Source organism: Myiozetetes cayanensis, unplaced genomic scaffold, assembly GCF_022539395.1.
Source record: "Myiozetetes cayanensis isolate MyiCay16 unplaced genomic scaffold, myiCay2020 scf5-8, whole genome shotgun sequence".
Taxonomy (NCBI): domain Eukaryota; kingdom Metazoa; phylum Chordata; class Aves; order Passeriformes; family Tyrannidae; genus Myiozetetes; species Myiozetetes cayanensis.
Window position 1 is genome coordinate 78,267,981 of NW_026087742.1, and position 14,736 is coordinate 78,282,716.

Sequence of the window (14,736 nt, forward strand, 5' to 3'; positions counted from 1 at the left end):
ATGGGCACTGAAATTTTTAAATGAAATTCATACACAGTTCAAGTTGACTAATGCCTTGGTGAGACAGTTTACCCAGCAAGTATTTTGATATGACATAAAAAGTCTTGTGGTTTGTGTTAGATGAACACTTGAGGAGGAAGCTCAATATAAATAGCGCAACAGTAATGTGAAGCGAAGATCTGGGCATGCAGCTGAATGTGGGTCAACCACAACTGGACAAGTCATTGCACACACCTGGGCACTGCACACATGTGGGCATCTGAAATGGAAACAAACCACGTTAGTTTAAAGTGTCCATTAAGTAGGGACACCATGGACTCACTGCAGCCAAAGGGAAACTTCATGCTGCTTTTAGTGGACGTTGTACACCGTCCTGTGCTTTTTTCTCCCCTTTCCCTCTTATTGTAAGAATTGTTATGAAAAGAATGACCCCAAGCACTCCCTGCTTTTCACGCTAGAGCACAGAAAGCAAGCTGAATTTGCAAATATTTCTCAAAATAATTAACTATCCATCAACAAACATAATCTGTAAAAGCATTTCTCATCTAATCATAGCTTGTAAGTGAGCATATGTAGATGCATTTATTCAGGTCAGAAAATCCAGAAATGAAAAAGCAGGCATCATAAAAAACAGGTGTCATGGTTCTAATTACTGAGCATAATTTCTCTTCCCAAGAAATGAAATATGCATTTATTTTGTGGCATAAGGTTTCTGGTGTTCTTAGCTAATTGTTCAACTTCAGTATCTGGATTTTGAAAATGGTCTCACTCCTGAATTTTCCTGGGAATTGAAATGCAAATGTAAGGCTGCATTCCAGCTGACATGCAAATACCACAGTCATTGGAGATACAGAAAATGAAATGTTGTTGCTCATTTAATTTTCTATTACAACTTCTGTGCACATCATACCTAAGTGGGAATTCAAATGTTATTAGTTTCCCAAAAAGTCATGCTTCCACAAACAAAACAAAGTGGTTTTTCTAGAAGTACTGTAAGGTTAATGAAGGGTCCCTGTTTATACAGTGATGATAGAAATATCTTGTCACTGCATATATAAACACTCTACAAACCAAAATAATTAAACCAATATTAAATCACTACCACAGAGAGGTTCAAGCTACTTATCTTGTGTTTGTGTGTGTGTGTGTGCAGAGGCCAATGTACAGTAACACCAGCCCTCTGGTGTTAAAAAAGAGTTTACATTTCTCATAGTTCTGTGACACCTTAATAGAAGGCTCAGCTAACAGAAATTGCTGAAATGGTCTGTCTTAGGCATGTCTGACCATCCAGCTCAGGGGGAATACAGTGTTTGAATACAACTGTGCATGACTTTAATAAATTAAAACTCTGTAGTCAGATTGGCTCAGAAAACTGGTCTTACAGATTGTACCAAAATTTTTCCTAATGAAAAGCATTGGTTTACTTGAAAAAGAAAGGCTTTAGTGAAAGCAATCTGATCCCAAGCTGTTTGTGTCTAAAAGTGGAGATAGAGACCAGTGCCCCTGGTTCTTGAGTGCACGTGGAGGAGCTGTGTGTCCACACTCCATGGTGTGAGATGCTCTGCAGAAGCCTCATCACTTCCACAGCCCATATCCTGGGCCCCATTTGGTGTTTATGTGGGACTAGTAAATAATTGACATATTCTTTCTGTTCATTGTTCAGCTCAATCATTTGGAATAAGGCAGGGAATTTATTGCACCAGCCATAGCATTAAACTGAGAGGATGTCCCATATGCTCTGTGGTGTGTTAGGGGGGCTGTAGGAATAGTGGGGGCTACAGAGCTGCTCACACCATATTCAAGGGCTGCACAAGGTGGAGGAAACCATACTTGGTACAGTCTCATCCGAAATGAATCCTGGGGGTTGGTTCCTGGTGTATATTACCCCAAGTTGCTCAACAATATCTTTGAGCAAAGTGGTTGGAATGGCACATAGCAGAGGCAGGGCTGCTGGGTCACTGGGTTCCAAGGATGTTCAGGGAGCAAGGTGCAAGCTGCTCCTAAGACCACTTTTAGTTAGCATCCCAGCTGCTTCCAGAAATCCTAAGAAGGGTCTCCTCTACGCAAAGGCTGTAAAAGCATATAATTAAAGGTGTGGGTATTAAAATGGCTGATGTGTAGACCTGTGGGATCACTCTTGCCATTGGAATAAAAGCATTTCATTTGGGTTATTTGGGTTTAAACACAGATCAATAGAAAAAAAATCTTTAAACTGAAATAAGCATTTCCACAGGTATTCAAACTGATTTAGAGTAATCAATTTGCAGTAACAGGGTAAATTTAAGCTCGTGCAACTTCCTCACATAGATAATCCCTTACAGATACACTCTGAATTGATGAATACATATGAAGTTGAAATATATCTATAGGCAAATGTCAGATAAATATTCTTGCTGTTGCTGGTCCAATTAAGGTGAAGGTTTTAATATGGGGATTTTAAAATCTGGAGTATTTTATGGAGCTCAGAAGAAGAAGCAACTGGGTGAAGAAGAATTAAACTGGCCAAGTTCAGGACATTGTACTTTCTGGTAGAAGAGCAGCTGAATTTGACACCTTCTTAATCACAGAAGCTAAACCAATTCAGTGGATCATACCCTTGGGAATGTCTGCAGCACAGGAGTGGATAAACTGCATACCTAACATCACTGATCTGGAAGTTTTGGCAGAAACACTTAGACAAGCCTTTCTATGCCTGTTGGCTGCTCTTGGCTGCCTAAGCACCATGGTGACTGAGATGTCCCTCTCCAGGCAGAGCAGCCTGAAGGGACCTGCATCTGCTCAGCTCCTACTGGACTCTTTAGAGCTTTAAGTCTCCTGCACTGTGGGTGCAGTGGAAAACTCAAGTTTTGTCAGGGAGGACAGAAGCACAGGCACCTAGTTGCATCTACCAGCTGTGATAAGGAAGTGGTTGTCTCCAACAGCTGGGTGGACAAGGCCAGCAGGCACTGCAAAACTCACCACCAAGTGACTGGTTGCAGGCAGCTGAGGAGGAACTGGAAAAAGTGATTTTTTTTTTTTTCCTTTGTAATGTGTAGTTTTTGCAATACTTGAAGTGCTTGGGAAGAAGACCCCTGTGATGTCAGCAAACAAACATTTTCTCTGAATCAGTTTCAGCAAACAGAGTAAAATGTTCATTGTAGTGCAGTTTTCAACATAGTGATAACAAAGGCAGTGTTCCTCTTTCTCCTGGTTGCCATTTTTCTGTATGACACTGTTCAAATGCCAGATAAGGAAACATGGAATGGTTTGGCTTGGTAGAAGCTTCAAAGGTCATCTAGTGCAAGCCCCCTGCCATAGACAGAGACATCTTCCACTAGACCAAATTGCTGAAAGCTTCATCCAGCATAGCCTTGAGCACTTCCAGGGATGGGGCATCCACAACTTCTCTGGGCAACCTGCTCCAGTATCTTACCACGCTCATAATAAAGAATTTCTTGCTAACATCTAATTTAAACCTACTCTCTTGCAGTTAAAGGCCACTAACCCTTGTCTTGTCACTACAGGCGTTGGTACAATGTTTCTCTCTGCCTTACTCACCACCCTCCTTTAGGAAGGCTGCTATAAAGACTCCCCTGAGGCTTCTCTTTTCCAGGCTGAACAACCCTAATACTCTTGTCCTTTCTTCATAGGAAAGTGCTCCAGCCCTGCGATCATCTTCGTGACCTTCCTCTGGACTCAATTCAAGAGATCTACATCTTTCTTGTGTTGGTGACCCCAGAGCAGGATGCAGTACTCCAGATGGGGTCTCACCAGAGCAGAGTAGAGGGGTAGAATCACCTCCCTGGTTCTGCTGGCCACACTGCTTCTGATGCAGCCCAGGACTTGGCTGGCTTTCTGGGATGGAAGCTCACACTTCTGGGTCATGTCCAGTTTTTCAGACAGATGAACTTTTTCCTGGTGGACTTAAAAGAAAAAAAGTTAATCTGGGCGAATTTTTAATCACCATAAAAATTTATGGGGAAAATCAGTTTTTTGTAACCAAAGTATTGACAATTTTTAGTCAAATACAGCAAATAGGTTTTGATGACATTTATAACCAAAAAGAAGAGTCAAGATATGAAACTCTTCCTTTCAAAACTGAGGGGCACTTGAGAAATGGACACATTAAGAAAAAAGTAAGACTTTTTTGTTTTCTTAGATTGGTCAGAACAACTGAGCAGCTTGTCTTTATGAAGAAACAGAGATTTATTTATTTTTAAGGAGCTACTAAAATGAAAAAGCCAAAAAAAGAAACTAAAACCTAACACGCAGGTAACTACTTATATATTTTTTAAAAATATTTTTTTTCCTTTTTTTCCTGTTTCTTCTTCACTTTTTTCTTCCTTGTTTTTAAATGTGCAGTGAACAGATTCCCCAGGCAGTATGACTTTAGACAATCTGAGAGGTGAAAATACCTGATCTGTAAAACATGTAGTTCGGTGGAATAGGTGCCGAGCCAAAAAAGCAAGACTCATTGCCCTTATAAACTAGCATCAGGTGCATTACAGTGAAATCATAACTGTGTTGAATTCTCCATTTCTTGGGAGCACATACTGAGAACAGAGAATATGCTTAGACACTGCCCACCTTGCATGAAATTGGAGAGCAAAACCTAAAAGAAAACCAGAAAACAGGGCATGAGGGGATGTGACATTTGGCTTCTCTGCCAATGAACTCAAGGACCAACTCTCTTCTTTTACCTTCGGAGGAAGATGTACTCACAAACAACAGTTCCACCACAGTGACTTCCAACATGTGGAGGACCCAGTCAGAACCTGGCTGCCCAAGTCTCTAGGACACACTGATGTCTGTCTGGTGCAAACCCGTGTGTTTCCAATCTAGGTAAAAGTTTTCCTGAAACAAATGCCCACTGAGACAATGGAGGCTTGTGCTACTGGTGGCTACTGCTTGAGTTCAGAAAGAAGAAGTCTAATGTCAATGGCTCTTCAGGCTGATGAATAGTGGTGTGAGTTTTTTTCTCTTGTCTACCTGTACTTAAGACATTTCTTGCCTTTCCATTAAGCTACCCTTGTCTGAAACACACTTTTGTAGGGGTTCAGGTAATTCACCCAAATTCCAAGGGCAGATATGCAAGTCAGATAACAGTAGGAAACCAGTAAGGGTATTGGAATAAGCACCTGAGACAGGAACCTGTGGAAGGGGGATAAAATGCCACCGCCATACACTTAGCTCACTGATGGATTAATAACTTGGTGCTTAGAGGTTCTTCATTGAGAACAATGGGCAAGAGCTGCTAATGGGGTCTGACAACAGCACCCTTGGGATGACGAGGAAGGTTAATTGAATTCTAGTGAAGCTCCCTTTGTGTTGCAGAGCAGCTGAACAAACCAGGGCAGCCAACTTCCCAGCATCAGCCTATGCGTTGTGGCAAGTTCATCTGTGGTGTGACTAAACTGCCTTCAATAGAAGGAATGAATTTAGTCTCCGAAAGCTAGATTGAGGGAGATTGAGATAATCCTATTGGAAATTTTGGCTGACAACTCAGGCCAGTGTTTGTTTTCACTTGTGAAAATATTGCAGGAGAAGGAATGGGCATTCTTGGATGGGATATTGCTTGTTGCTGCTTCAAATGTACTGTCACAATAGTGTGAACTCTTCTACTTCACTTATTCATGGATACCCTAATCTGCACAATAACAAGAGTTGTGGGCATGTTGTGAAAGAAGAGAACAAAATAGATTATTCATACTAAGTCATTCACTTGCTTTTGGCATCTAAACCTCCTTTGGCTTTTCAGAAGCTGTGATACTGGTCTTCAAATGTAGACAATACTGAATGTAATGTTATTTTGAAGATGTTTAAGCCTGATTGCTCCACATTAGTTAAAACAAAGATGGTATTTTCAGCTTGCCAGATAAAGGCAGATTTTATGTTTTCAGTTCTTAATTCACTTGGATACCTTCCAGAAGCAAATGGTTTCAAGTTATTAGCTTCTTCATTACAAAAGTGATTGTCTGAAATCTGACCTGACTTTGGAATGATATTGAGATACATCTTTGCTGCATGTTCTCAGACTTTCCACAAGCTGTTTTTTATTTGGGCACTGACAATATGCAGTCCACTTTTTTACTCACCCAAGCCATGAAAACTTTTACAACTTGCTTCCTATGGAACAGAGCTCTCTTAGTGGATGAAAAGAAGTCTAAATACCTTCCTGTTTTCACTTGTATAGGATAACTTTGTAGGTAGTAATATTCCCCTGGCAATTTTTTGTTTACCTTTGCTTGGGATTTAGTCTTGTTTGAACTTTTCTCTCAGGCTGCCTGCACTGATTCTGATTTCCTATATCTGCAAAAGTAAAATGGGACAACCACACACAACACACTCACATCCAAACTCTAAAGCAAACAAAGATAAACTGGGTTAAATAAAAATAAATAATGAACAGCCTTATTTAGTCCCATCTTTTGACTGAGACCCTGTGTGGTATTACTGATGAGGTCAATTGCTGGAGTTAAATCAAAAAAAAAAAGGCCCTCCAATTACAAGAGTTTGACAGCACCTCTAAATAATTGTGTACAAACCACAGAACTAGTTACTAAGCAGCATTATCACAGACAAGCCAGGTATAGCAAATGCAGTTAGAATGAAAACTAGAGGGAGGAATATTGTTTAAAGCAACTCACTTTTATTGACAGTGTACAGTAAGGCAAGGAAAAAATGTTTGCCAGATTTTTTAAAAAGAAGGTTTGCAGCAAGAGTGATCTTCAGTTCAATATATTATTGAACTTTCAAAGATACTATCTTTTATAAATTCAACATTTATCTTTTTATCATACATACAAAAGCTTAACTTAAACAAGCACAAAACAGAACACAAAATAATGGATTTGCATATGAAGTTTTGTTGATGGTTCATAATCTAGTAAACAAGAGAATGCACACATCCTGTTACTATAGAGTTACATTTGACTAGATTTAAACTTAAATATACCCCAAACCACATAAAACAACCAGAAAATATAGATGTGTTCAGTATGACTACTTTAGAAAAAAATCTAAACAATGTTCAACCATACACTAGGAACAAAACACTGATAGATGCCAAGAAAACTGTATATCATGGCCAAAACTAATTTTGCATTTCTGGTGAAGGCATCTGTGTTTTCACTGTTGTATTCTGATTGTTTTGCATTAATATCTTGGCCAGAAAAGATTTCAGAACACTGGCTTTTGTCTGCTTTTGAAAGGATATGTTTTTGAAGTAGTGATGTAAATAAACTGTGAGTCTCTAACAATATCTCACATCAGGCCATGTTAGAGCAAACTATCATTTCCATAGGAAACAATGGTAACAGAAAGGTCCCAGCTATGCTAAAAAACCCAGTCAGGGGCCAAGCAACAAAATCTGCAACCTCTTAGTTCTTCCCTGAGGGAAGGGCACATTTTTACCCTACATTTTTTGACAGCCTTAAATTCTGAAACTAACAAACACTGTTGCATTTTGTGGCTTTTTTTCTCGCTTCCATACCTGTATAGCATTGGCCTTTCACTGGAAAAACTTTCATGAAAGCAATGGCTGCTTTTTCACAATGGTGGTTCATTATGAACCACTATTAGTGGTTCATAAAACAAATGAAGGCTAACATGTCAAAATATGATGCATTGGGATAAAAGGGATAAAGGTACTTAACCGCAGTACATGTCATGCCTTAGCTTTGCAGGGCTGTAGCATGAGCAGTAACATGGGTAATGCTTAGACCTATATAGGCAAAACTGAATGTATTTTTAAAGACATACAATACCATTCTGTAATTAGAATCCTCAACATGCTAATTTTTATCACAGACAAGAAGAAAATTATTTTACAACTGCACAAGGAAATGGGACCCAATTAACAGGAGAATAATGACACCACACATACATGTAGCCAGTATATTCTGAAAATGAAGCATAAACCCATGGTTTTTTGTGTGGAGGTCTTTTGCTGGATATTTAAATGCACAGTTTTCATGTATTTTTTTCTTGGTTTTTTTTTCCTGTTTTCTCTATGAAAATCAAGCTCTTTGCATAATTAACCAAACCTCAAATATATTTACATATTAAAAGCCAATCCTTCACCTTCTGATTTTAAAATGAATTATCCTGTATCTTGCATATTTTAAAAAAAGGTCCAGAAAAAGCTTAGAATTGCAATTCAGAATCTGTACTTTGTAAAAATACTTCCCTTGAACATGAAGTCAGTGCTGACCTCTTCAGGTCATTTGTGAATAATAAAATCTTTCTAAAGTAAAGTTATTAAATAAGAACTGAGTGAAAACACAAGATAAAATACATTACCCCTGTATTGTAAAGTGTTGCCACTTTACAATACAGTATAGGTTGAAGAAAAACACAGAGGTGTGTATATCAAAATATATTTTCACTATGATTCTACAGGCCACATGAAATCTTTCAATACTCTGTCTGCTAAAGGCAATATAGTCTTTCTGGCTTAGTTAGTGCTGCTATAATATACAGGTTTCTTAAAGTACAGTTAGTACCTATAGAGGTCAATTCTAACATCTAAGTGTGTGCTATGCTTCATATGGCAGAAGGAGAAGCATACAAAAATTTATGACATTGATTTTAAAGAAATCATACATCACACAGTGTCTTTAATTCTAAACATAGGAAATTAGACTGTACTTGAAGTGGTTGTTGTTGTTGTAGTATGACTTAAACATTTCTCAGATGTCAAGAAGGTCCTCTCCACTCTCATCACTCTCCACAGTTAATTGTCTTGTCCACCATTTCTTGACTTCTGACCCACAAGAAGCAGCATCAGACATGGGATTCATTTTGCATGCAACAGATTTCATAGTTGAGCGTCCACCAAAACGGAGGTTGACTGAAGACACTGAATGGCTTAGTGGTTTGGGGGCTATGAAATTAAACAGAAAGTTCTGTATTAGAGTAGATCTTCTTCTTGAGCATTTTTGTTTGGAATTCAGGTATACAGAACTAGTTGGACTGGGGCACCTTTAAACTGATTTACTGCAAAAAGAGTAGGAGTCTGTTCTAGTGTTGTTGTGGCTTTTTTTTTGGTGTGTGTGTTGGTTTTTGTTTCTTTGTTTTTTTTCCCAGCTTTCACTGTTCACACTATTCCCACTAATCTGCTGGTAGAGCATTTTAACAGAGCAGTGCCTCATTTCCTTCTGCTGGAATAATTGATGCAAGAGATGTCTTCTTATCTAGCAGCCTAAATGTTTTAGGCAGTACTTACATGAGCTGATGGCAAAATAGTCAAAGTGGTAAACACGAGGAAAAGGGGAGGAAAAGTGCTTTTAGAGTTGGCAGCTGCACCTAGAAAGTGATACTTTACCATGGCCTAGGGGTTGAAGTCAGTACAAGGTGATGGTATGGCACTAAAACATATCTCATTATATAAACCCCACAATTGATCTTGATTATGCTATTCGTGATCCTAAATACATGTCTTTGTTGGACTGGAGGCAGACTACTTATCTGTCTGGCTGTATTGTGCATGGAGATGATCCTCCTTTTTAGGATTATCCACTGAGGAACATTCAAGATTGACAGGGATCAGATCAGTGCTAAGAAAGGAAAACTTGAGCTCCTCATTCTCACTTGAAAAACCTGTCCAGTCATCTACAGAAGTACCATTCCTTCTTAGCAAGCTTTCTTTTTCACTCTTTCTCTCCGTTCCAACAAAATATTGATCTTTGCTGCTCAGTGATATTTCATTGGAAAACATGGATTGAAAGCTCTCTATTAAACTATCTCGTTTCACGGACAAGTACACTGGTCACAAAAGTAGTGTTAATGGTAGTCAGTAGAAGAGCATGACTCTCTTCCATTTAGGTATGATTAGGGTCTGAACACTAGAAGCCTTTGAAGGCAGCACTCTGACTCAGAACAGGACTGACTGATGACAGCTGAAAGCAGGTTGATATGCTGATGTTCATGGGTGTAGCAGACTGGGTGTAGCAGACTGCAGAGGTCAATATACACTTTAAGAGAGAATATTCGAGGTGGTGGAGATATGGACTCTAGAGATACGGACTTAATAAGTCATCAAACTGTAGCTATGCACCTCTCCCACCCTCATATAAGCACCCTCATCTATGCATAGCCTAGCGTTTTTTCTCCTAGTGGACTGTAGTTAGCAGAGTAGCCTGTTTCTGAGAAAATAAGTGGGAAACTGATTGTACACGTGGCCAATTCTGTTTTAAAGTGAAGATCTAAAAATGTGTTATTGTGGTGTAAGTTATAAATCATACATCTGGCATGTTTAGACAAGACAAGGCAGTCAGAAATCATTACTGTTCTTAGGAAAACTTAATTAATTTTCACCATATTTTACATGATAAAAGAGAACTCTAAATGCACAAGATGCTATCCAAACATACAGGTTGGTACAGTCCCCAATCCAAAGGTCATGGGGTAAATGAAAAAGTAAAAAACGCAACCACCTGCACATGGCAGTGCTTGAGTCCATCTTCCAAACTTTCAGAATTGTGAAGAAGGGGAGAAACTGCTTTACTGTAAGAGGCACGAGGGTAGAAAAGCCCTGATGTGGGTGCAAGCAGCAACCAGGGGGCAGAACCACGAAGCCTCTCATGGCCTTGTTATTGTACAGCAGCGATTTTTCTTGTGGGGACTCTACTGATAAACCTTCTTCACTTACCTGATGGCAAGCGCCACTGTCCAAATTTACGCTGAGGTTTCCCAGCATCTCCAGAGTCTTGTCGATAGCCACCTCTGTCAGAAAGTGTGGGGCTAAGGAGCTGCTGCTGGCTACTCGTCTGAACAGAGATAACAGAATCTCAGTGATAGTTCTCCACTGCATGGGTATAATCCTAAGGAGGGTTATCTTTCTATACTATTTCAAGCTTTATCCATGAATAAAAACAAAACATTGCCATCTTTAAGGCAGTGTGGTTTCTATTCTTTAATGCCCCAGAAAACAGACAAATGTGATAAGACCACGTGGGCTCAATGCCACTGTACAGTCCCTTTGAAGGGTCTGAAATTATTCTCAGCCTTCTACATCCATTGTAGAAAGTAGCCCTTATGTTGTACATTTTAAGTTCCCTAGCCTGGAAGAGCCCAGGGCTCCTACTCAGAGGTCACAGCATGCCCAGTATTATATCTCTTTGTGTGAACACTAGTTCAGGATGCCTGAACTGGAAAGCTTCACATTCCCAAGCCTGTACAAAGCTCAAGCTGGAGCTGAAAGCTGGTGCTGACAGAGTTGTACAACTGCCCTTTATAGTGATGGCAAGACAGCTAACTGTGTTGGGGAATTACTGCCTTAGACCCATCTTGCCTTTACATCTGATGGCAAAGACTGAAGCAAAACAAGGTATTGCTTTCAGCTTTTTCATTTAAAATGATGTTTTGAAAAAGAAGAAATAAGAAACATGGAAGTTTTCTGATTTTGTTATGAGTAGCTCATAGTTCTCTGTTTAACATACCTCTGGCTGTGCACTGTTATCTTGATTAATAGCATTCATATCTTCACTTGGCTGTGTTGTCTCAATGCTGGGAGGATTCAGAAATCGGCTCAGCTCCTGCTGTTGACTCTCTCGTAGACTATGGATAATGCTGCACGACTGCTGTTGTTTCTATAAAGGTACAAGATGTGATGAAAAAAATGTTCTCATTGGTGTGTCACAGTGTTTGATTTTTTTTTAAAGTATTCTAAATATTTAACTGAACAGCCAGATGTGGATACCAGGTACATCAACGAAGATCCATGTATCAGATGCTGCTATTAAAATAAAGTGACTTCCAGCATATTTCTAACCTTTACACAGGGAATAGAGGATGAAAATCATTAAGTATATTAAGTGGAAGGCACGTTGCTCAACTGTTGGTTTAAACCTACAGTTTAAACACATGCAAAGTTCAAACTGATGAGTTAAAAGTTCTTGCAAAGAAAAAGAAACATGGAAATTGTTAGAAATTCACAGGAAGACAATGAAAAATTCTGATTTCTTTCATGGACTTTGGAACAGGCTGTCAGTAAGACTGAATAAAACAGTAGTGAAAACCTTGGGACTAAATATAGATTTATAGTCCAAATAGAAAAACAAACCTGCTACCATTATGATCTTACAATCTAATTTGCTTTTGCATTACAACAAACAGCCTTTAGGAAGGTTTTTACTTTCCTGGGTAGTTTTCACATGCTCCCTCTAGAGAGACTTGGAGAATAACAAGAGAATTTGAAAATACATATTAACTTCCATAATCACATTCAGTTTATAAAAGGTTCATATAATGTGGAATGATGTGAACCATATTATTGGAATGAAATGAATAGCATGTTTACTTTATATAGTGTAGTCCAGTATCATCATGAAATGAACAACAGAGTTGAACAAACCCAGAACTGAGAGCTGACTAAATTTACTGCCATTGTTATTCGTATACGGAGATGAGATAAAAATGAAACTATGTATCATTGAACACTGACGTTTCAGCTGGAATGTACATTACATTCAAAATGTCCTGTTATGATTTTTTATAAATTTTTTATAAATTTAACAAAAGACAGATGCCATGATACAGATTGCTACGGAAAACTTCCAATCACAAGAAGTAATTTTTTATAGAAAAAAAAATATATGTGCCAAAAGCTGGACTCAGACTTACAGAAACTGAAAAATCAGTCATCAATGCAATCAGGTTGTGACTTTTTATATAAAGGAAGAATTGGTTTTGGAAGAAAAAATGAGAATAACTGCAAAACCTAAGATTTTTTTTTTAATATAAATTTAATCCAAGCCAAACTTCAACCAGCATATATTGTAGCTATCATGAGCAAAGGTAAAAATGCTTCTGATAATCAGAAGCACTGCATAAATAGAACACAAAATCACTGGCTAGGTCTATGCTAGTAAGTTGAAGAGACTGGGATTTCCTGCAGTGCTGAAGCCAAGTGACAGGCCAGGACTTGTGTGATCTGGCTAATCTTCCCTCTACCTCTAGCTTCAACCACTGTCAACTGGAACTGGTCTCCACCCTGATATGCCTGGAGGACAGTGGTGCTCCTATGGCAGTGGTCTGGGGGTACATGAGACCCAAAATGGGCCAAAACTGTGCTGAGGAGCATGCTAATGGGTGATCCCATCCAAGTCCTGAGCCAGTGCCTTGTCCCTGCTTAGTTTACTGGCTACACAGCTACAGTGTGCCATGGTCCATAACCTGCTTTGCATGTACACATACTGCTCATTTGCACACACAATAACTGTAATGGCTCACTCAAATGGTTTATCTTAATACAGGTTCCATTTGAAGAGTCATTTTCAGGTGACAGATGTACCAGCAGAAGCAAGGAAATTATACAATTACATTCTGTGAGGCTGTATTAGGCCTATGAAGTTTCATCAAATCATATCTTTTCTTTATTCCTCTGACTTTGGACTTTGAACATGCATCTTCCTGCTCTATCAAAAATACAGATAAATTTTTGGCAGGAAGACAGGTTTTGCCTTCAAAATTTGCTTGTTTTTGTTGCACTTTCTATTGAACTGTAACATACATTTTTTTGATGAGTTAGCAAATGCTACATACTTCCTCAAATAAGTATTATCATGCCTCCAGAGCAAATGAAGCATAGTGGCAGAAAATTCCAGCATTGTTGAACAGTACAATTTATGCAACCATTCAGATCCTGGTTTTGCCTTGACTTACTGCTCTGATTCGCTTCAAGCACTTCTTCAGCCACATGCGTATTGTCTGTTTGGCCACCTCCTCTTCTATGGTATATTCCAGTTGTTCCCTAGCAAGCAGCTCTTCCAGCTGAAGACTTTTTCTGATATCAACAGACCTATAGGAAAGCATGCTAGAAGAAACACAATTTATTTATGCTGGTGTCATTACATTTTAATCTAGAAAATAAAACTTCATACTTAAGACCTTAGTGCAAAAATACATATATACTTAGAGCTGATTCCCTAGGACTTGTGCTTTCCAAAGCTCATATTTTTGCAGGAAAGAAAAGGACATCTAATTTTGGTACTGCATTTAAAATTTCATGGCCTCTGTGGCTACCAGTCTTGCCTTTTTTCCAAGCCTAATGACTACCTGTTAGCCTGGAGAGAAACACAGGCCATTATATATCTTCTAAAAATGTAGACAAAATCTCAGGGTACCTGAGCACATCATGAAAAGTGACATCACCACCATTATGGAGCCGCTCCATTTCATAGCACATGTGCTTGAACAGCAGCTTGTCCTTGTCGAGATCCACCTCCAGCCTGCCTCGCAGAAGCCTCAGCAGAAATTTCACTCGGAAGGTAGGGATTACCCCCTGTGTAAAATTGCATAATAAATGGTAAATTATTACTATGACCTAACAACCAGCTCAGACATTCAGCTTGATCATTGAGAAAAACATGATTTCTCCAAAGACTCTGTGCCAAATCCTAGCCTATTTAAGTCACTATGAATACACTACTGAAAAATATGCACATGAAGCCAGCTCTTCAGCACATTCACAGAAGTCTTTGCTGTTATTTGACTCATATACAATCTATGCTGGTTATTTTGCCAGAAATTTTCAAAACTGCCTGGGGATTGAGTTTTCCCATTTGCATTCATCTGTAATGAGAATTATATGCCCGAAGAACTGACTTTGAAAAATGGAAATTAAACTACAATTTAAACACTCACATCCAAGCCTATAACTCACTGTAAACTTGTTCCCTTCTCTGCATCTTGGACAGGAGAATGTTGGGAGTTTACCGGCTTTTAAAGGTTATCTGCTCTAAGAGGCAATTTAGC

General features: G+C 38.9%; 1 protein-coding gene across 6 annotated transcripts in view; it reads right to left on the reverse strand.

Annotated features, from left to right (window-relative positions):
* Positions 1-6,608: 6,608 nt before the first annotated feature.
* Positions 6,609-14,736, reverse strand: part of NALCN (sodium leak channel, non-selective) — a 237,961-nt gene continuing 229,833 nt past the window's right edge. For all 6 annotated transcript variants that reach the window (XM_050332057.1, XM_050332055.1, XM_050332053.1 and 3 more), the window contains 5 exons: positions 14,106-14,263; positions 13,645-13,795; positions 11,421-11,570; positions 10,631-10,748; positions 6,609-8,863 (listed from right to left, as the gene is read on the reverse strand). In XM_050332057.1, coding sequence (XP_050188014.1) covers positions 8,670-8,863; positions 10,631-10,748; positions 11,421-11,570; positions 13,645-13,795; positions 14,106-14,263 — 771 coding nt within the window. In that variant the 3' untranslated portion in view covers positions 6,609-8,669. The remainder of the gene's footprint in view (positions 8,864-10,630; positions 10,749-11,420; positions 11,571-13,644; positions 13,796-14,105; positions 14,264-14,736) is intronic.